Raw genomic sequence first — 22951 nt, 5'->3', positions numbered from 1 at the left:
ACTAAATATGTGTATGTGACCAATAAATGTGATTTGATTTGTGTGCCTTTCCAAATCATGCCCAATCAATTGAATCAACTCAATTTTGAGGCTCATAGCTAAGGGTCTGAATACTTATGTAAATAAGGTATTTCAGTTGTTTATTTTAATACATTTGTAAAAATTCTAAAAATCTGTTTTCACTTTGTTATGGGGTATTGTGTTGATTGATGAGGAAAATAAATAATTTAATACATTTTAGATTAAGGCTGTTATGTAACAAAATGTGGAAAAAGCCAAGGGGTCTGAATACTTTCCAAATGCACCGTAAACTGGTCTTGGGCATCACTACAGCCTGCTCAGGGCTTCATCGATGCTTGTGAATTCCATCCTCTGTGATCCCTTCCATACCCAAAGCACTGCCGGGAATCAGAGTTGATACTTGATTCCTTTTCCTCCAGTGACTACAAATCTTAATTGCACAAAGCCTATTATTTGGCAGGGAATATTATTTGTAGATCAGTGATTTTACACCTCACTTTGCTCAAGCTGATCCTCTACAACAGACCTAATCCCTGAACATCAGAGGTTATAAAAATGGGGCAATTAGGACAGTTAAAGGGGAGACTATGAATCCAATCAGAAAATATATAACATTTGCCTTGGCAAATCGCGCTGTTAAGACACTGATGCCCTTTGCAACCACGTACCTATGTGAGATTGGATTCTCGGCCCTCACTAGCATGAAAACTAAATACAGGCACAGACTCTTTGTGGGAAATGATTTAAGACTGGGACTCTCTCCAATACAACCCAACATTGCAGAGTTATGTGCATCCTTTCAATAACACCCTTCTCATTAACCTGTGGTGAGTAATTCACAATTTTAGACAACTAAGGTTTTAAGGTTTTATATGTAAGATTGCTATATAAAGAGCAAAATGATTGATTATTATTATATTATTATTTGTGCCCTGGTCCTATAAGAGCTCTACGTCACTTCCCACGAGCCGGGTTGTGACAAAAACTCCCACTCATACTTATGTTTAATAAATGTATCATATAGTGTGTGTGTGGCAGGCTTACAATGATGGCAAAAAAACTACATTTCAGAGTGCTCCGAACCTGGTGCTAGAAGGGGTACGCAGCTGGAGGTTGAATGTATGAAGGGGTACGGGACTATAAAAAGTTTGGAAACCACTGATATAGCCTATACATATTGGATAAAGGCAAAATCATTTGGGCATTTTTGGGGCTTGGGCTCATTGCATTTCTTTATTGTAGGGCTCAAAAAATGTTTTTAATACTTGGCTCACCAGGCTCAGGTAGCATCAGGTTAGAGTTTTCATGCTGATCATCAAAGCTGTCACGATCGTCGTAAGAAGCGGACCAAAACGCAGCGTGGTAAGTGTTCGTCATTTGAATGGAAAAACGTAACACCCCCAAGGTGCGGACTCCGGCCGCAAAACCTGAACCTATAGGGTAGGGTCTGGGTGGGCATCTGTCCGCGGTGGCGGCTCTGGCGCTGGACGTGGACCCCACTCCACCATTGTCTTAGTCCGCTTCTGTGGCCTCCTAGGAACGGAGACCCTCGCCACCGACCTTGGACTGGCAACCCTACTAAAGGGCCCCACTGGACTGAGGGGCAGCTCCGGACTGAGGGGCAGCTCCGGACTGAGGGGCAGCTCCGGACTGAGGGTCAGCTCAGGACTGAAGGGTAGCTCAGGACTGAAGGGTAGCTCAGGACTGAAGGGTAGCTCAGGACTGGCTGACGGCTCTGGCAGCCCCTGGCTGGCTGGCGGCTCTGGCAGCTCCTGGCTGGCGGCTCTGGCAGCTCCTGGCTGGCTGGCGGCTCTGGCAGCTCCTGGCTGGCTGGCAGCTCTGGCAGGTCCTGGCTGGCTGGCGGCCCTGGCAGGTCCTGGCTGACTGACGGCTCTGGCAGCTCCTGGCTGACTGACGGCTCTGGCAGCTCCTGGCTGACTGATGACTCAGGACAGACTGGCGGCTCACGACAGACTGGGGGCTCTGGCGGCTCAGGACAGACTGCCGGCTCTGACGGCTCAGGACAGACTGCCGGCTCTGACGGCTCAGGACAGACTGCCGGCTCTGACGGCTCAGGACAGACTGCCGGCTCTGACGGCTCAGGACAGACTGCCGGCTCTAGCGGCTCAGGACAGACGAGAGACTCTAGCGGCTCAGGAAAGACGGGAGACTCTAGCGGCTCAGGACAGACGGTAGACTCTAGCGGCTCAGGACAGACGGGAGACTCTTGCGGCTCAGGACAGACGGGAGACTCTAGCAGCTCAGGACAGATGGGAGACTCTAGCAGGTCAGGACAGACGGGAGACTCTAGCAGCTCAGGACAGTCGGGAGACTCTAGCAGCTCAGGACAGACGGGAGACTCTAGCAGCTCTGGAGAGGAGGAAGGCTCTGGCAGCGCTGGACAGGCGGGAGACCCTGTAGGCAGAAGACGGAGAGACAGCCTGGTGCGGGGGGCTGCCACCGGAGGGCTGGTGCGTGGAGGTGCCACTGGATAAACCGGACCGTGCAGGCGCACTGGAGCTCTTGAGCACCAAGCCTGCCCAACCTTACCTGGTTGAATGCTCCCCGTAGCCCGACCAGTGCGGCGAGGTGGAATAGGCCGCACTGGGCTGTGCTGGCGAACCGGAGACACCATGCGTAAGGCTGGTGCCATGTACGCCGGCCCAAGGAGAAGCACTGGAGACCAGATGCGTAGAGCCGGCTTCATGGAACCTGGCTCGATGCCCACTCTATCCCGGCCAATACGAGGAGCTGGAATGTACCGCACCGGGCTATGCACCCGCACCGGGGACACCATACGCTCCACAGCATAACACCCTGCCCGGTCTCTCTCGCTCTCCGGTAAGCACAGGAAGTTGGCGCAGGTCTCCTACCTGGCTTCGCCACACTCCCTGTGCCTCCCCCCCAAGAAAGTTTTGGGGCTGCCTCTCTGGCTTCCTACCGCTCCGCCGTGCTGACTCCATTTGCCGGTATCCCTCCTCACACTGCTCCAGAGAATTCTAGGCGTGCTCCCCCCACCTGTCTATCTCCTCCCAAGTAGTGACACAGTCCAGATCTCGCTCCCATGTCCAGAAATCCTGACATCGCTGCTGCTGCTGTTGCTGCCCATTACCACGCCGCTTGGTCCTTTTTTGGTGGGTGATTCTGTCACGGCTGTCTTCATCCTCCTCATCTGACGAGGAGAAGCGAGAAGTATCGGAGGACCAATACGCAGCGTGGTATGTGTTCATGATGATACTTTAATTAAAGAAAGCACTGAATACAAAAACAATAAACAAATAACGACCGTGAAGCTATAATAAGAACTGTTGACACAAACACTACACATAGACAATCAGCCACAACACACAATGACAAAACAGGCTACCTAAATATGGTTCCCAATCAGAGACAACGACTAACACCTGCCTCTGATTGAGAACCATATCAGGCCAAACACAGAAACAGACAAACTAGACATCCAACATAGAATGCCCACTCAGATCACACCCTGACCAAACAAATCATATAAACATACAAAGCAAACTATGGTCAGGGCGTGACAAAAGCTCTAATCAAATCCAGACATATTCATATGCTTCATAATGCTTTTTATTGACACCTCCGGTTTTGACATACCGGGTACCCTCTGGAATGGAACATTTTTTAAATATTGGGAAATATTCAACCCTAATGGGTATGTATGATAGCCATTTTTATGTCAGAAAATGTAGAGAGGAAAGGTTAACTATTCTCAGAACATAAATGGCTAGCCTATATCGCTATAGAAATAACCCAACAACTTCCCCAACTCTGTTAAGACCACAGTATTTGGTGAGATATGCTTCTCTGCCTCCACTAAGCACACGTAAAAGCGCAGGTACTCTGAATGATAGCTATTCTGACACTGTTGAATAGTTCAATGCCTGTAAATAGGCCTACACCTTATCAGCTAGAATAACTTTAACGTCTTCACCAAGCTCTCCTAAAAAAAACATTAAGAACATATTGGTCTTGAGTGTCAGTGGATTCGCACGTTAATATGGAGAGGCTTTCAGGTTTTTTTAACAGACTGCGCCTCCGTTCTTTACATGTGTGTTAAATAATGTGTGCATTTTGAGATTGTCAACTTTTCTGAGAGGGATGTTGGTGCTTGCAGAAGCCATATCCTGAGCATTTACGTTTTTACATGTATTTTTATAGTGAATAAAAATGGCTACTTTTTTCGGAAATAGATTACATTTCCTTAGAAAAAATGCCTATTATTCTCATATAATCTTGATAACAGACAATTAAATATGATTTATGTTGATAGCTAATTTCCTTAAGATATGTTCATTAGGCTAAAGTGTAGGTTGCTGATGAGCATAATTGCAGGCAAACATTTAATTTGAGTCAATCCACATGGTTGGGAATTTATTTTGGACTAATTTGATCATGTATTAATGTTCACACGTGACAATTAATTCACACATGGTGTGAGAAGGTGCAATATCGCCCACTTGAGGTCTGGATGATCGAAATGCGGTGTAGAAAAAAAACTCTCCAAACAAAAAAGTGGGTATATGGGCATATACCTATAGCCCCTACACCACTGTAATGTGTCACTTTAATTACAAATAAAGCTAGCAAGAAAACTGGTCACCTTGCAAAATATGTAATTGTATGTATTCTTTGAATGTGTGTTTACTGTAGTCTCAACAGAACAACGAAATGCCTGGTTCCGCTGTGGCTGGTGGCACATTGCAAATCTCCCCAAAATGACGCACACGTTCAACCAACCAATGGGGTAGAGGTCAACATTACATAAGCGTGAGTTAGTCCCTTCTTATGTATGATACATTTGCAAGACAAAACCAACTTGTGCGCTGCTGCCTCGGTACCGTAATTTGAATGAAGTTGTCCTACTCTGATCTCCAATTTCTCAGTTTCAAAAGGATTCAATGTTGCATAGCCTACTTGTGGAAGACCCTTTTCGATTCCAACTGATATGGCAGGCAAGTGCACTAACAATAGAGAGACCGCTATCTTTTATTGCCAACAGTATTTTAAACACAGAGTAGGACAATCCTAAATGTGACAGAGTTAAATGTGCAGAGTTAAAAAGCATTACGTTTGTAAGTGTGTGTTGATTTTCTTTCTTCTGTGTCCTACTCATATACCAGGCACAGACAACGCAAAAGTCAAGGAGCTCGTTTTAAAGTGCATGCATGCACGGGAAATGGCATATTGCCCTTACAGCCGGTTCCCGGTCGGTGCCGCCATATTGACAGCAGATGGCGCTATAATTACGGGTAATATCTTAGTCAAGGAGCTTAGATATTACTGACTGATGTCACTTTTCCTCTCTCAGCAGCACATTTGACATTTTATGCTAATTACAGTCAAATCGATTTCGACATGTAATATGTTGTCCTTTGTGTGTGTTTGTTTGTGTAATAGGTTGCAATGTGGAAAATGCCTCTTTTGGGCTCACAGTGTGTGCTGAGCGAACAGCAATACAGAGAGCCGTAGCAGAGGGACACAGGAAATTCAGTGCTATCGCTGTTACATGGTGAGATACTGGCCCAGTAGCCCTTCATATTTATACCTTCTAAATTACTTCTACAACTGGTGAGACTGAACATATTGAATTGTCCATAACCATGATCTCTAATAACCAGGCTAACCATGCCTCTGGCTGGCTGTTTTTTTTTTCTCTCTCTCTCTCTCTCTCTCTCTTCAATTTCCATTTAATTACATTTTCAATTTAAGGGGCTTTATTGGAATGTGAAACATATGTTTACATTGCCAAAGCAAGTTCTCTCTCTCTGTGTGTGTGTTCTGTAGTGACATCAAAGATAGTTTTGTTGGGCCTTGTGGAGCTTGTCGGCAGGTGCTCATTGAGGTAAGGTCACCACTGATATTTCACAGAACTAAATATAATAATATATCCACAGGCAGCAGGCAGGGATTATGTTTGTATGTTTGTACACAATGTGCCTCTAAATCTTTATAAAAATGTTACTACTTATAGTTACATTTTATATATATGTGTATGTGTGTGTGTGTGTAGTTGTCAACTGTGTTATAAGTCACTATCTCTCTCGCTCTTTCTCTCTCTCCCCAGTTTGGAACAGATTGGGTTGTGTACTTGACTAAGCCAGATGGCTCATACAAAGAAACCAGCCTCAAAGAACTGCTCCCTCTAGCTTTCTCCCCAGCCCACCTAGGACATTAACTGACACAGCCAAGGACATAGCCATAGTTAGCCTACACAGTTACAGTAATTCACACTGTATAGATATGATATTACACATTCAAAATACTTCTTCTCGCCACATTCCAATTGGACGTAGTGGTACAGCCAGGCAGAATTTATATTTAGAAATATTATATACCATTTTTTTTCAGAAGAGGAAATACAACTATGTTCAACTACCATTAAAATTACTGTTTTTAAATAAAACCATATGATTTTAACGTTTGTGTGTATTCATGTATTATTATTGTATTTGCATATGATTTAGTAAAAACATGGAAATAAAATAATGTTTGCTATAATTATATGGCTAGCTAGGGGCTCCCGAGTGGCGCAGCGGTCTAAGGCACTACATCTCAGTGCTAGAGGTGTCACTACAGACCCTGGTTTGATTCCAGGCTGTATCACAACCGACCATGATTGGGAATCCCATAGGGCGGTGCACAGTTGCCTCGGTGCCATCCGGGTTAGGGTTTGGCAGGGGTAGGTCATTATTGTAAATAAGAATTTGTTCTTCACTGACTTGCCTAGTAAAATAAAATAAAAATAGCTAGCCACTTGGTAAAAGTGGGAGTTTCCAGTCACTTCCGGAAACATGAGTCGAAAATAGGTCGAAAATATACAGTAGCTTCAACATAGAAACTGTGAGGCTGTTGTCACATGGTAAAAGTGAGCATTTCCAGTTAGTTACTTCCGGAAACATGGAGGCTGTTGTCAGTGAATTGGTAGCTCCCGAAGACCTTTTGGTAAATTTACGTTTTATAATTCTCTTGATTTATAACAAAGCTGTATCATGTTTAGACAAAACCGTGTCGGAGATACCCAGCTTTCCAGATACACTCGTTAATATGTGATCAAACGTTTACAACAGTTAAGGTGTAGAAGTGAAACATATGCTAACGTTATCTAGCCATATTGCTAGTAGCTAGCTAGCTACAGTAACGTCAGCTGTCATTCCTTACACATAATCACTAACACTAGCTGCGTTCTGTTGAGTCGTTTTGCCTAAATACACAGTATACAGATATGTATGAAGCCTTTTGATGGATATTTCAATCCAACGAAACGTTTAAAAGCCACGTGTTTAGCGCATTGTTGTGTTTTTCATATTGCATCTTGAATGTTGTTCGACCAACGTTAGTTAGCTTGCACAACCTTTATTTAACCAGGTAGGCTAGTTGAGAACAAGTTCTCATTTACAACTGCGACTTGGCCAAGATAAAGCAAAGCAGTTCGACACATACAACAACACAGAGTTACACATGGAATAAAAAACATACAGTCAATAATACAATAGAAAAAGTGTGTATATATATATATACATATACATATACACACACACTATGTGCAAATGAGGTAGGATAAGGGAGGTAAGGCAATAAATAGGCCATGGTACAGAATTAATTAGAATATAGCAATTAAACACTGGAATGGTAGATGTGCAGAAGATGAATGTGCATTTAGATATACTGTGGTGCAAAGGAGCAAGATAATTAAATACAGCATGGGGATGAGGTAGTTGGATGGGATATTTACAGCTGGGCTATGTGCAGTGATCTGTGAGCTGCTCTGACAGCTGGTGCTTAACGCTAGTGAGGCAGATATGAGTCTCCAGCTTCAGTGATTTTTGCAGTTCATTCCAGTCATTGGCAGCAGAGAACTGGAAGGAAAGGCGGCCAAAGTAAGAATTGGCTTTGGGGGTGACCAGTGAGATATACCTGCTGGAGCGCGTGCTACGGGTGGGTGCTGCTATGGTGACCAGTGAGCTGAGATAAGGCGGGGCTTTACCTAGCAGAGACTTGTAGGTGACCTGGAGCCAGTGGGTTTGGCGAGGAGTATGAAGTGAGGGCCAGCCAACGAGAGCGTACAGGTCGCAGTGGTATCACACGTGACCATGATACAGCATTAATGTAGCTACTGTACTGTCAACATCATCAACATCAAACTTCCATTACTAAAGGTCCCAGATTCATCTTTTTATTTTACTATTATGACAGGAATACAGTCTTGAAATATGCTACAACAACTGAGATTGTTTATTCTCACTGCCTTCAGTAAATTCACCAGTGAAGACTATCAACACCCTGAACCCACTAAAGGTACCCATATTTGTTCTGTTTTTTGACCATCAGAAATTTGAGAAGAAGTACAATTCTGAATTGGTAAAGGGGGGCGTATCGAAGGAGACCAAGTTTGAATATGCATGGTGTCTGACCCGGAGCAAGTATTCAGGCGACATCAAGAAAGGAATCGTATTGCTGGAAGGTGGGTAGCCTACAGTAGTTCTGTACTCGGAAGACAATAAGATATCCTTACAAATGCCTCTCATAAAATAATGATGTACAGTGCCTTCTGAAAGTATTCAGACCACTTGACCTTTTCCACATTTTGTTACATTACAGCCTTATTCTAAAATGGATTCAATAAATAAAAATCCACAGCAATCTACACACAATACCCCATAATGATGAAGCAAAAACCATTTTTTAAAACAGAAAAACCTTATTTACATAAGTATTTGGACCCTTTGTTATGAGACCCGAAATTGAGTTGTGGTGCATCCTGTTTCCATTATTCTTGAGATGTTTATATAATTTCCCACAGTTGACAGTGCATGATAGAGCAAAAACAAAGCCATGAGGTCGAAGGAATTGTCCGTAGAGCTCCGAGACAGGATTGTGTCGAGGCACAGATTTATGTATTTATTTTATTGAGCCTTTATTTCACTAGGCAAGTCAGTTAAGAACAAATTCTTATTTACAATGATGGCCTACCCAGATCTGTTGAAAGGTACCAAAACATTTCTGCGGCATTGAAGGTCCCTGAGAACACAGTGGCCTCCATCATTCCTAAATGGAAGAAGTTTGTAACCACCAAGACTCTTCCTAGAGCTGGCCAAACTGAGCAATCGGGGGACAAGGGCCTTGGTCATGGAGGTGACCAAGAACCCAATCTCTGCAGCACTCCACCAATCAGGCCTTTATGGTAGAGTGGCCAGACGGAAGCCCTCCTCAGTAAATGCATATGACAGCCCGCATGGAGTTTGCAAAAAGGCACGTAAAGACTCTCAGACCATGAGAAACAAGATTCCCTGGTCTGATGAAATCTTTGGCCTGAATGCCAAGTGTAAATTCTGGAGGAAACCTGGCACCATCCCTACTGTGAAGCATGGTGGTGGCAGCATCATGCTGTGTGGATGTTTTTCAGTGACAGGGACTGGAAGACTAGTCAGGATTGAGGCAAAGATGAATAGAGCAAAGTACATGATGAAAACCTACTCCAGAGCGCTCAGGACCTCAGACTGGGGCGAAGGTTCAGCTTCCAACAGGACAACAACCCTAAGCACACAGCCAAACAATGCAGGAGTGGCATCGGGACAAGTCTCTGAATGTCCTTGGAGTAGCCCAGCCAGAGCCCGGACTTGAACCCGATCGAACATCTCTGGAGCGACCTGAAATAGCTGTGCATCGACGCTCCCCATCCAAGGCTGTAATCGCTGCCAAAGGTGCTTGAATAAAGTACTGAGTAAAGGGTCTGAATACTTGTGTAAATGTAATATTAGTTTTTTTTTTTTAAATATATAAATGAGCAAAAAATATCTAAACCTGTTTCTGCTTTGTCATAATGGGTATTGTGTGTAGATTGGGGGGGGGGGCAACTTAATCATTTTTTTGCCCTAACGTACCAAAATGTGAAAAAAGTCCAGAGGTCTGAATACTTTCCGAAGGCACTGAATGGATCTTTTTAGAATGAAATGCTGACATAGTGCAACGTAAAGTGCATTGGCCTACTTAACCCGCCTATAATAATGTTACTGGGACTGTTGCCCAATTTGTTTTATAGAGCTGGTTAACAAGGGATCAAAGGACGATGCCAGAGACTTCCTGTTCTACCTAGCTGTGGCCAACTACAAACTTAAGGTGACATTCACTGTACTACTATATTACCCCCCAGGTTTTAAGAGAGAATTTATTGTAATGAAATAAATGACTCTGTCTCCCATCTCTGTTGAGTTGATTGCGGAAGATATCATTGCACCTTTTACTCAATTGTATCTCTCTCTCGCTATCGCTCCATATATCTCTTTATCATCACAGGATTATGAGAAAGCTCTGAAGTACATCCGCACTCTCCTGAAAAATGAACCTGGGAACAAGCAAGCCTTGGAGCTGGAAAAGCTCATAGACAAGGCTCTAAAAAAAGGTGAATGGCGAAGACAGGGAGCATATATGAAGGCTGGAACGCAATAGTTTGAATCCTTTCCTTGTCTCCTTCATGATCACTGATGTGGCGGGACATGACGGGTAGAAGATGGATAGGTGTAAGTAATAAGGGCAATGTTCATGTTTTGACATTCACTTTTTTCCACACAGATGGCTTGGTCGGCATGGCGATCGTCGGGGGAATCGGCCTGGGCGTGGCCGGACTAGCAGGCCTTATCGGATTGGCTGTGTCTAAGGGCCATGGTCCGAGGTCTTAATATGAAGTGTGGAGGGCCTTCACTTTACTAACACACGTCAAAGAAAGACTGACGACATGCATTCTCTTAACTTCTCCCCCATAACAAATTCAACTAAGGTTGGAAATGGATGGTGTTTCCAAAGATCAGAAGATCACCCAATGATCTTCCAAAAACATCCTACTCACATTCTCCATGGAATAATGTTTGGGGATTGGTTTCTGAAAATAGCCTTAATTTCACTTAAATTGTCTTTGTATTTTAACAGGTGTTTTGATTCCAGTGAATTTGACATGTGTATGTACAGAAGTATATTGTGCCACATTTTGTCTTCCATATTATGCAGTGTAAATAAGGGTGATGAAATATGTAGCTGAATGGAATGGCATGTCTTGACTTACTGCCCTCAGTATGTTAGTTAGCATGCCTCCTGAGCATATAATTATGGTGGATTTTGTAATCGACTTCTTTATAAGTGCAATGATACTTCAATTATTATTGTTCTCTGTATCATTCATTTAGAAAGAAAGCATTGTAGTTTAGGGAAGTGTCTTAGTTTTAGAGGTAAGTGTACTTGTGTTGTGATGTAGTGTCCACGCCGGTAGCAGTGTCTCTATTGTTGGTCAGAATTAGGCAGCTGTGATGTGGGTCACTCATATAATGCCCACAGGGGGCATCCTGTCTTAGGGACGCAAGTTGATGTTTACTGGGATGAGTCTTGTCCTGGAGGCAGAACTGAGCAATTTCCGCTAGATCGGCCAGCTGCAAAGTCAAAATTGTCTACATTGTGAAAATTAACGATAACAAAGAATAGGTTTTTGGTGTTAAGGTTAGCAGTGTGGTTATGTTTAAAATCTGATTGTATTACTTGGCTGTGCCAGCTGGTGACCACTCTGCAGAGCTGCCTCCAGAATAAGATTAATGACAAAAAATCACTAACCTGCCTTAGGGATAGGGTCAAGATGAATACCCAACTAGTTTGTCTTTCATTTGCAGTGTACATGTAATAATAACAGTATTTATCCACAATATAGCACCATTTACTCAAGTGATCGTAATAACAGGATACTAACATGATTATGATTGTTTTGTATCTGGTGTAATATAATATATCAACATTCCAAGACTTATCAACTTTTGATTGTCATGGAATTAATTTAAAGTTGGTATGGTTTCTTAATGTACACATTTGGAATGCACTGTTGGAGATAGGATACATCATTGTCATCATAATCCTTGCAGATGTTCAGTATTAACCAACCACACGTTTGGGTCACTGCATGCTTTGTTGTGTTTTGAATTGTTATAAATGATCAACAGGTTGGAAGGAAATGAATAAAGGGCAGAGCTAGTATACACGCACAATGTTGGCAGACCCATCTCCCAGTCTGTTCAATCTATCAAAGTCATTCTCTAAAGGGATCGTCTATTGATCGACCAAAGTACAGTTTGCACTCCTCATCCTCCCTGACCTGCTCGTTGTTTTCACACGTCTAACTGGCATTCTCTTTACTGTTGACGTGCATGTGCCAGGGTTGTGTTCATTATGGCAAACCGTAGAAAAAGGTTTTGCAACGGAAAACAAAAACAAGAATTTCTTATTAGTTCAGGTAGCCTACTCCAGGTAGCCCTAGTTCATGTCCTCCCTGTTTCAGTCCATTTTCTTCTGTTTGGAGCGGGTTGAGAGTTTCAAATTCCTTGATTGTAAACATCACTAAGGACCTATCATGGTCCAAACACACCAAGACAGTCATGTAGAGCACTCCCCAAAGCCTATTCCCCCACAGGAGGCTGAAAAGATTTGGCATGGGTTCCTTAAAAAGTTATACAGCTGCACCATCGAGTGCACTGGTTGCAGCACCGCTTGGTATGGCAACTGCTCGGCATCCAATCGTAAGGCGCTACAGAGGGTAGTGTGTACGGCCCAGTACATTACTGGGGCGGAAGGGTAGCCTAGTGGTTAGAGCATTGGACTAGTAATTGAAAGGTTGCAAGTTAGAATCCCCGAGCTGACAAGGTACAAATCTGTCGTTCTGCCCCTGAACAAGGCAGGGGCAGAACGTTCCTAGGCCGTCATTGAATCAAAGGATTGCACTGACTCTTTTGCACAGGCTCGTTGTATGCTCACTGTACTCTAACCACACACACATACGTACTAAACTAACGCTCCCAACACACACACACGGACAAACACACACATGCATATTGACGCCACAAACACACACACATAAACTCAGCAAAAAAATAAACTTTCCTTTTTCAGGACCCTGTCTTTCAAAGATAATTCGTCAAATTCAAATAACTTCACAGATCTTCATTGTAAAGGGTTTAAACACTGTTTCCCATGCTTGTTAAATGAACCATAAACAGTTAATGAACATGCACCTGTGGAACGGACTTTAAGACACTAACAGTTTATAGACGGTAGGCAATTAAGGTCACAGTTATGAAAACTGAAAGAGGCCTTTCTACTGACTCTGAAAAACACCAAAGAAAGAATCCCAGGGTCCCTGCTCATCTGTGTGAACGTGCCTTTGGCATGCTGCAAGGAGGCATGAGGACTGCAGATGTGGCCAGGGCAATAAATTGCAATGACTGTACTGTGAGACGTAGCTGATCATCCTCACAGTGGCAGACCACGTGTAACAACACCTGCACAGGATCGGTACATCCGAAAATCACACCTGCGGGACAGGTACAGGATGGCAACAACAACTGCCCGAGTTACACCAGGAACGCACAATCCCTCCATCAGTGCTCAGACTGACCGCAATAGGCTGAGACAGGCTGGACTGAGGGCTTGTGGGCCCGTTGTAAGGCAGGTCCTCACCAGACATCACCGGCAACAATGTCGCCTATGGGCACAAACCCACCATCCTTGAACCAGACAGAACTGGCAAAAAGTGCTCTTCACTGACGAGTTGCGGTTTTGTCTCACCAGGGGTGATGGTCTGATTCACATTTATGGTCGAAGGAATGAGTGTTACACCGAGTCCTGTACTCTGGAGGGGGATCGATTTGGAGGTGGAGGGTCCGTCATGGTGTGGGGCGGTGTGTTACAGCATCATCGGACTGAGCTTGTTGTCATTGCAGGCAATCTCAATGCTGTGCGTTACAGGGAAGACTTCCTTCTCCCTCATGTGGTACCCTTCCTGCAGACTCATCATGATGTGACCCATACTGCTCGTTCTGTGCGTGATTTCCTGCAAGACAGGAATGTCAGTGCTCTGCCATGGCCAGCAAAGAGCCTGGATCTCAATCCCATTGAGCACGTCTGGGACCTGTTGGAGCGGAGGGTGAGGGCTAGGGCCATTCCCCCCAGAAATGTCTGGGAACTTGCAGGTGCCTTGGTGGAAGAGTGGGGTAATATCTCACAGCAAGAACTGCCAAATCTGGTGCAGTCCATGAGGAGGAGATGCACTGCAGTACTTAATGCAGCTGGTGGCCACACCAGATACTGACTGTTACTTTTGATTTTGACCCCCCCTCCCCCCTTTGTTCAGGGACACATTATTCAATGTCTGTTAGTCACATGTCCCAGTTGTAGAATCGTGTTACACCTTAAATTTGCTGAAAATAAACGCAGTTGACAGTGAGGACCTTTCTTTTTTTGTTGAGTTTACATTCACATTCCTTCACACTATTCACTTACGCTGCTGCTACTGTTTATTATCTATGCATAGACACATGACCCCTTCCTGCATGTACATATTACCTGAATTACCTCAACAAACCTATACACTGCACATTGACTTGGTACCTGTATATAGCCTTGTTATTGTTATTTTATCGTGCACAATTGGCCCTGCGTCGTCCGAGTTTGGCAGGTGTAGGACGTCATTGTAAATAAGAATTTGTTCTTATCTGACTTGCCTAGTTAAATAAATAAATTATAATTTCATAGTAAGGTAGTATTCGACGCATGTGACAAATAAAATTTGATTTGGCTGTTCACTAGCCTAGTTCAGTTTGGTGTCACACGCTCCAGAATGGATTCACTCACTGTGGACATCATTTTACAACAGGAAGGTTTAAAGATTATGGATGATAGGTTATTACGTATGTAGGCATTATCAGCCGACAGCGATGTTAGCTAGCTACTCATTAACTCTTCGACACGACCGAAACTCACCATGACAAAGCCTCGGGCAAAATAATTCTCATTTGGGTTGGTGTGCTGAGGCCAGGGTCACAAGGAAAAGCGCATCACATAAAAGGGATAGTTCAGCCAAATTACAAATTAATGTGTATATTTGGCTGTGTTTACACAGGCAGCCCAATTCTGATATTTTGACCAATCATTGGTCTTATCGGTCAAAATACCAATGTGTGGAAAAATACCAGCCTTAGTTTCATTACGTTGAAAGGCAAGGAGAGACTACAATCCACAATTTGGTTTTGTTAAATTAGCCACTGCCATCAATTGCTAATATAAGCATTACAGAGGAGGGCATTTAACTTTCTATATCAGTTTGACGGGAAACCCAACATAGTTTCTGCATTGTCCATTATACCAGAGTAATTTATCCGATTACTGGCCTCCCCACATCCTGTACACACACACTTTCCTAATCAGTGCTGTTATGGGAATGGTAATATATATATATTTTTTTATCTTAACCTATTACACCAAGGACATCACAAGGATTCATCAAATAGTCCAAATGTTATGAAATATCACAGTCATATAACTAATCATTTAAAACCACTCAGTTAATTGGCAGATACAGTACTTAGTGCCTAATTGATACTTAGCTGGAGTGAAATCAACATAGACATGTGGTTCCCAACACTGAGAAACACTGGTCTACACCAGGGTTTCTCAAACAATGGGTCGGAACCCAAAGTGGTTATGAGAATAGATCTATAATCACACACTATTTCTTCTTAATTTGAGTCATTGAGGATGATTTGCGTCACGGGAGGACGGCCAATTTCTCAATTGGGTCTCAAGCCGAAATAGTCATAAAAAGAACCTTGTCTAGACTAACTTGAAACTTACATCTACGCCCAACCAACCCCTAGCTCACAGCTTTAGCCAGTGCACTTGCAGAGTAATCACATTTTAATGATGACTAATACCTGTAAAGAGTTAGGGAAAGTTACACACCCTTCCATAAAAAAATCACATAAAAAGAACGTTGGCAGTAAAAGTCATAACAACATGAAGAACTAATGGTTTGACCAACAGCTCAGAAGCCATGCTGGAGCAGAGGAAGCCATACAATTAGGCTTTGGTAAACATCTCTAGTTTTCAGAGCAAGTGAACTCCGGTGTCGGCGGACAACAGAACTAGCAGGCTTTAGGCTAGACTACATTTACTAGGCAGCATCTCAATCGCCTAAAGAGGCTTTCTCTCTCATTTACTGACATGAAATAACTGGACAGGGCAAAAAACTATGTACAACAACAGTATCACTTTCACCTGTCCGTTGTTTTCAGATCAGTTCAGACGAAGAAAGGAAGCCACAGACTATTGAGATGCAGCCTTAAATAGTGAGACAACGGCCCAGTTCAAATATGTAAAGGATGCACCCTTCATATGATATTCACTGGATTGTGTTGTGTTGTGTTTCACCAATTGGATGAGACAAATGCATTAGTAGTTTCACTGTTCCAACACTAAAACCACATCTATTTGTTAACCAGACTTTTATCTCTTCGTAATAACAGTTCCTGACACTTCATGAAAAATTTACCCATATTTCCAGGGAGGGTGCGGCCTTTGGCACTCTTGCCTTCTCTCACTCATATTTATTGGCCAACAGTGTTTTCTTCTGGATTGATTTTAAAGGCCCTCCTATTGTCCTTACATGGAGTTTGCACAAATGTGTTTGCTTGTTTTAAATTCTCCGCACCTAAATACTTCAACCCCCTGTCACTGAATCAGGTTAAGGATTAACATTGTTCTGACTGGGCATATTAGTGGGGGTCTGGGTTCCAGGAAGTGTGTGACTATGTTACACTTACTCTACAACAACCATGCAACAGATGGTAGCCTATGTGATTTGGGTGTGTTACTTGGAACTGGGCAGTTTTAGTGGGATGGTAAATGTGACAGTTGACCTTGTGTCAGTTGGCCTTGAAGCAATGAAATTCACGACCAAAACAAATGTAACTGGAGGAACACATTTTGTCCAGATCTCCTCAGTCATCACTTTAAAACACCAATTTACAACACCTGACTCTCTGCCAGTTAGGAGGTTGTCAGCATCAATATCATGCTGCCTGTATTCTTTAGTGGAACTGGCATAGGTCAACCTGCAATGATGCAGAAACTGAATTTCATATTGAAAAAAATAAATAGGCTATGTATCAAATTAAGAATAAAGAGAAAAAATATTTGGGAAGTAATGTTGGACAATGTAACATCTCAATGTTTCAGTTATATTAGTACATCAATTATAATATATTGTATTTTATTTTTTCATTTCACCTTTATTTAACCAGGTAGGCTAGTTGAGAACAAGTTCTCATTTACAACTGCGACCAGGCCAAGATAAAGCAAAGCAGTGCGACACAAACAACAACACAGAGTTACACATGGAATAAACAAGCGTACAGTCAATAACACAATATATATTTTTTTAAAGAAAGTCTATATACAATGGTGTGCAAATGGCGTGAGGAGGTAAGGCAATAAATAGGCCATAGTAGCGAAGTAATTACAATGTAGCAAATTAACACTGGAGTGATAGATGTGTAGATGTGCAGATGATGATGTGCAAGTAGAAATACTGGTGTGCAGATGAGCAGAAAGGTAAATAAAAACAATATGGGGATGAGGTAGGTAGATTGGATGGGCTATTTACAGATGGGCTATGTACAGCTGCATCGATCGGTTAGCTGCTCAGATAGGTGATGTTTAAAGTTAGTGAGGGAAATATAAGTCTCCAGCTTCAGAGATTTTTGCAATTAGTTCCAGTCATTGACAGCAGAGAACTGGAAGGAAAGGCGGCCAATTGAGGTGTTGGCTTTGGGGATGACCAGTGAGATATACCTGTTGGAGCGCGTGCTACGGGTGGGTGTTGTTATCGTGACCAGTGAGCTGAGATAAGGCGGAGCTTTACCTAGCAAAGACTTATAGATGACCTGGAGCCAGTGGGTCTGGCGACGAATATGTAGCGAGGGCCAGCCGACTAGAGCATACAGGTCGCAGTGGTGGGTGGTATATGGGGCTTTGGTGACAAAACGGATGGAAATGTGATTGACTGCATCCAATTTGCTGAGTAGAGTGTTGGAGGCTATTTTGTAAATGACATCGCCGAAGTCGAGGATCGGTAGGATAGTCAGTTTTACTAGGGTATGTTTGGCAGCGTGAGTGAAGGAGGCTTTGTTGCAAAATAGAAAGCCTATTCTAGATTTAATTTTGGATTGGAGATGTTTAATATGAGTCTGGAAGGAGAGTTTACAGTCTAGCCAGATACCTATGTATTTGTAGTTGTCCACATATTCTAAGTCAGAACCATCCAGAGTAGTGATGCTAGTCGGGCAGGCGGGCGGGTGCGGGCAGCGAACGTTTGAAAAGCATGCATTTAGTTTTACTAGCGTTTAAGAGCAGTTGGAGGCCACGGAAGGAGTGTTGTAATGGCATTGACGCTTGTCTGGAGGTTTGTTAACACAGTGTCCAAAGAAGGGCCAGAAGTATACAGAATGGTGTCGTCTGCGTAGAGGTGGATCAGGGAATCACCCTCAGCAAGAGCAACATCGTTGATATATACAGAGAAAAGAGTCGGCCCGAGAATTGAACCCTGCGGTACACCACAGGTTGTTCAATTATTTATTTCCTAAAAATACATGTAGGCTGCGTAAGGACTGTGGCCAAGTGTTCCACTCAAACTTTCATAGTAAATCAAGAGGTGCTGCTATTCTGGTTGGTAAAGCTACTCCCTTTGTAGCTTCTGAGGTTATTGCTGATCCTAAGGGACGATACGTCATAGTAACCGGTTAACTGTTTTCTACCCCTCTTGTTTTGGCTAGTGTTTATGCTCCCAGTTGGGATGACACATGTTTCATTTATTCCTTTCTGTCTGCTATTCCTAATTTAGATTCTCATTTGTTGATTTTAGGGGGGGATTTCAACTGTAAAATGTCCCCAGTTATTGACAAGTCCTCACAAACAAATACAGGCCCATCTAAATGTGCCCTACTTATTCAATCCTTTCTTCAGAAATATGCTATGTTTGAGGCCTGGCGTTTCCTACATCCTACAGATAGACAGTATTCCTTTTATTCTCATGTTCATCAAACATACTCCCGGATTGATTACTTCTTTTTGGACAAAAAACTTCTGGCAGCTCCCCCATCTTATAAATATTGGGTGAGGGATATGTTGTGCTCTCTGAAACTAGAAAAAAATAAATTCAATTCACGTGGGAATCCCAAACTGTTTGATGAGGCTTGGGCTCCATTCCGGTCTTACTTTAAACAGTCCATCCTCTGATGGCATTCCAATTAATACTAAAATAAGTCTGTGACTTAAGGGTTGGAGGAGCTTCTCTCTGTGTTTTTGCTGGGGGGGGGGGGGGGTCATTAAGGTCCATGTACGTATTGATTGTGATCCGCAGATGCCTTGTTCATCTTGCCCGGGCAGAGACTGAAGTGTGAGCTTGTTTTTCCCAGTTATTTTTACATTTTGTTCACGCCTAGATGAATAATCATTCTATTTTTTTTATTTATTTTTATTTTAAAGCATTGTAACTTTTTTTTTTTTTTTGGTCCAGTGGATGGTCGGTCTGTGGCCATGACTCTCTGTGAGTGGTTGCATTTCTCCACCCTTATCCCTTGACTGTTTACAGGAACAATGGTGAGGTGTTTGCTCTGTCCCTGTACTATAGATTGCCCTTTAACCTCTGTAGCCTTCTGCCTGGTGTGTTTAACTTGTCTAAAGTATGGTTTCTTTAAAGCTCTTTTTTTATTTGTATTTTTATTTGTATTATTTTTCTAGTTGAGTATATTATTTATATTGCTTTGTCTTGTCTGTGTGTGTGTGTGTGTAAAACTTAATAAACAGAGTTAAAAATAAAAAAAAAGACCCCCTGCTCAATAAAATAACATTTAGCATCTGATTTTTAAAATTTTTTTTATAAATACATGTAGGCTAAGTCAACTTTCATGTATTCCGACATACTGTAAACACAAGGGCATAGAGTAACCATTGGACTTTCGTGAGTCTCCATTGCCTGATAGACACCTGTTCAGTTTCAGGCTGTAAAATGCAAAAGGCAGATAGGCCGAGAGAGAGAGAGAGAGAGAGAGAGAGAGAGAGAGAGAGAGAGAGAGAGAGAGTGTGAGTATGTGTGTGTGTGGGTGTGTGCCTGTGTGTGAACCTGTGTGAGAGGGGGTGGGAGAGAACACAGGTTGACAATGATAAATCATTGAGCATATCTGTTGCTCTCAACAAACTTTCTCATTGGCAACCTAACACAACTGTGTCCCAGAAGGGGAACAGACACTCAAAAGCATTTGCACCGGTCAACTATATGTTCGTTTTTTTTTTAAGCCCGAATATCCTAAACAAAAATAAGTTAATCTAATACAATCGAAGAGGAGACAATCTAACGAAGGGATATACCCGGTTTCTTTCTCTCTATTTGTCTATCGCCTTCTCTCTTTATTTATCACCAAATACTTGAAAAAAACAGAATGGATCCAATAGTGGAGGTCGTCGCCTTGCTGCTTGGGTTTATGGGATGGGTGATGGTGGGGATAGCTATACCCAACCGTTACTGGAAGGTTTCCACCGTTGATGGGAGCGTCATCACTACCTCCACCATCTATGAGAACCTATGGATGTCCTGTGCCACGGACTCTACAGGTATCCACAACTGCCACGAGTTCCCCTCTCTGCTCGCCCTGAATGGTACGGACATCCTAGAGAAAGATAATATTTTCGATATGAAGAAATTGGGTTAAGGAATAAATGGATTTACTGCCTGTGGTGATATTGTTCGGTTGTCGTTACACAAATATGTCAAGGCACATATGTTACACTTTTTCTTAGGAATGTTTTGTTTGTGACTGAGAGGTCAAAAGTTTCAAATATTATCATCCCAGAACGACATCAATAAACAATTAATTTAGGTTGAATCATTGGTTGATATGAAATCAGTCAAATCAGACCTTTTATTTTGCCACATTTAGAGTTTTTAGAGTGTTTTTCTTCTCTAATAAACACAAAACAGAAGGATAGTTCCATTTCAATAGATCGTATTCTTAAATATCATCATAATTATTGGCTATTATTTGGCTATACAATGTGTAGAACTCAATATGTTTCTTTACAAATCACATTTGAAACAAATGTAATAATCCTCCTATTTGTTATTACAGTATATAAAAAAAAACATGTTATAGGCCAATTCATTTTGTTTGTGAAAGTGACAATTTGTGTTTATTCATATGCTCTGTCTCGCAGGATATATCCAAGCGTCTCGAGCACTAATGATTGCTGCGATTATTTTCGGATCTATCGGGCTCCTTGCAACCCTGATCGGGATGCAGTGTTCTAAAGCAGCTGGAGAGAACATGGTTCTAAAGGGTAGAATAGCTGGTGTTGGAGGTGTCCTATTCTTGCTTCAGGGTAAAGGGATATTCTTGTCTTTAACTGTTTATAGTCATAACTGCCACCTCTTAAGGATCTTGAGCACAATTAACTTAAATAATCTCTCTCTGTCTCTCTCTCTCTCACACACACACACACACACACACACACACACACACACACACACACACACACACACACACACACACACAAAAACACAAAAACACATACTATATCTCTCTCTCAGGCCTGTGTACAATGATCTCAGTATCTTGGTATGCTTTCAACATCACCCAGGACTTTTTTAATCCATTATATCCCGGGATAAAGTAAGTGAGAAGGAAATTACCACCCAATCCAATTACTGCAATTAGGCTAATGGCACACTGCTGTCCTCTGCTGTCTGTTAGACAGAAGAGCAGTCACCAAACCAAAATGTAATAGCCTATTGTTTATGAACTTGACAAAATGTAGGACCTACTGTGTTTTGCAGGTATGAGATTGGAGAGGGCCTCTACATTGGCTGGTGCTCTGCTGTTCTTGCTATCGTTGGGGGATCTTGTTTGACATGTGCCTGCAAACTGGGCACGTCTGAGAAACAGTGAGTTCAGTGGATACTGTGTGTGTCTGTGTGTGTCTGTGTTTGTCTGTGTGTGTTACAATCCTTAATGCATGTGGGTTGGTGATTGGTGGTTTTATTTTATCTATGTTTGCCCTCCTCACCCACTCTTCCTCTCATCCTCTTCCTCAGATCTTACCCCTACCAGCCCAGGGGCACAGTGTACTCTGGCAATGCACCATCGCAGAGTCAGGCTGCCACTTCCTATGGCCGGAACGCCTACGTTTGAACAGAGATAGCGAGCACACCAATGAACCATGGGGATCACCTTTATCCACCATGTCCAATGCCTGCAAACCAGACTCACTGTTGACCGCACAGTTGTTGAAGACGTGTAAACGACATCTATAGTGCTGAGGGAGGTTAAGTGCTATACTATGTAGGATGATGTATTTCATATTTGGATCAATCACCTCATATTGAAGACATTATGGCTGTTAGTTTGGTTGTGGTGCACTGTGCAAACATGTCGCCTGTAAAATAACGTGCAATAGCTGAGGTGTCTAGTGACTGATGCCTGCATTATATACCATTTTTTATTTTCATAATGATATAGGCTCATGTTGGCATGAAAAGGGATGATTTGATGAAACGTCTAGATCTAGGGGAATGTCCAAACCAGCAGATTAAGACGGTTGATTCTCAAGTACTGATGTTAATGGAGATGTTTTGTATTGTTTGTACAGTTTTATAATGTCTGAGATGGGTGTGGCTGTCCTTTGCCATTCTGAATGTTTGTTTTAGTTCTTTAGTTTCGTTTACAATTCCACCCAATAAAAATATTCTTTAAATACTCAAATTCCTATTTTGTTTGTATCTAGTAACCTAACGTAGAAGGCTTCTAGTGAGGAATGAACATGATCAACCATATGTTTATTATTATTACAGACAATACACCTTCTTTAAATACTCAAATTCCTATTTTGTTTGTATCTAGTAACCTAACGTAGCAGGTTTCTAGTGAGGAATGAACATGATCAACCATATGTTTATTATTATCACAGACAAAAATACATAGTGTTTGGCCCACAGATAACACTGAGGGATAGGCATATCAATAATATTCCTTTGTGAATATTATGGTATGAC

General features: G+C 42.5%; 3 protein-coding genes across 4 annotated transcripts; all 3 read left to right on the top strand.

Moving 5' to 3' along the window:
- Positions 1-4819: 4819 nt before the first annotated feature.
- On the top strand, positions 4820-6456 carry LOC139379440 (cytidine deaminase). The gene is made up of 5 exons (XM_071122251.1): positions 4820-4997; positions 5166-5294; positions 5443-5554; positions 5830-5887; positions 6110-6456. The coding sequence occupies exons 1-5, from the start codon at positions 4991-4993 to the stop codon at positions 6218-6220; spliced, it is 417 nt and encodes a 138-aa protein (XP_070978352.1). The 5' UTR covers positions 4820-4990; the 3' UTR covers positions 6221-6456.
- A 459-nt stretch (positions 6457-6915) lies between these two features.
- LOC139378967 (mitochondrial fission 1 protein-like) lies at positions 6916-12069 on the top strand. The gene is made up of 5 exons (XM_071121614.1): positions 6916-6987; positions 8374-8506; positions 10085-10161; positions 10339-10444; positions 10615-12069. Exons 1-5 carry the CDS (start codon positions 6943-6945, stop codon positions 10719-10721), a joined length of 468 nt encoding a protein of 155 aa, XP_070977715.1. The 5' UTR covers positions 6916-6942; the 3' UTR covers positions 10722-12069.
- Positions 12070-20092: 8023 nt separating this feature from the next.
- Positions 20093-22661, top strand: LOC139379439 (claudin 15a). 2 transcript variants are annotated; one of them, XR_011628386.1, is made up of 6 exons: positions 20099-20562; positions 21118-21282; positions 21491-21572; positions 21737-21844; positions 21995-22170; positions 22231-22661. XR_011628386.1 is itself a non-coding variant. In XM_071122250.1 (5 exons), the coding sequence occupies exons 1-5, from the start codon at positions 20346-20348 to the stop codon at positions 22089-22091; spliced, it is 669 nt and encodes a 222-aa protein (XP_070978351.1). In that variant the 5' UTR covers positions 20093-20345; the 3' UTR covers positions 22092-22661. The 2 variants fall into 2 exon arrangements, 1 of the variants encoding a protein (XP_070978351.1); XM_071122250.1 differs by having other exon boundaries at positions 20093-20562; positions 21995-22661.
- The last annotated feature ends 290 nt before the right edge of the window (positions 22662-22951 follow it).

Source organism: Oncorhynchus clarkii, chromosome 21 (genome assembly GCF_045791955.1).
Source record: "Oncorhynchus clarkii lewisi isolate Uvic-CL-2024 chromosome 21, UVic_Ocla_1.0, whole genome shotgun sequence".
Lineage (NCBI taxonomy): Eukaryota > Metazoa > Chordata > Actinopteri > Salmoniformes > Salmonidae > Oncorhynchus > Oncorhynchus clarkii.
The sequence above is the reverse complement of the archived record's forward strand: the minus strand, read 5'-3'. Positions and strand labels throughout refer to the sequence as shown.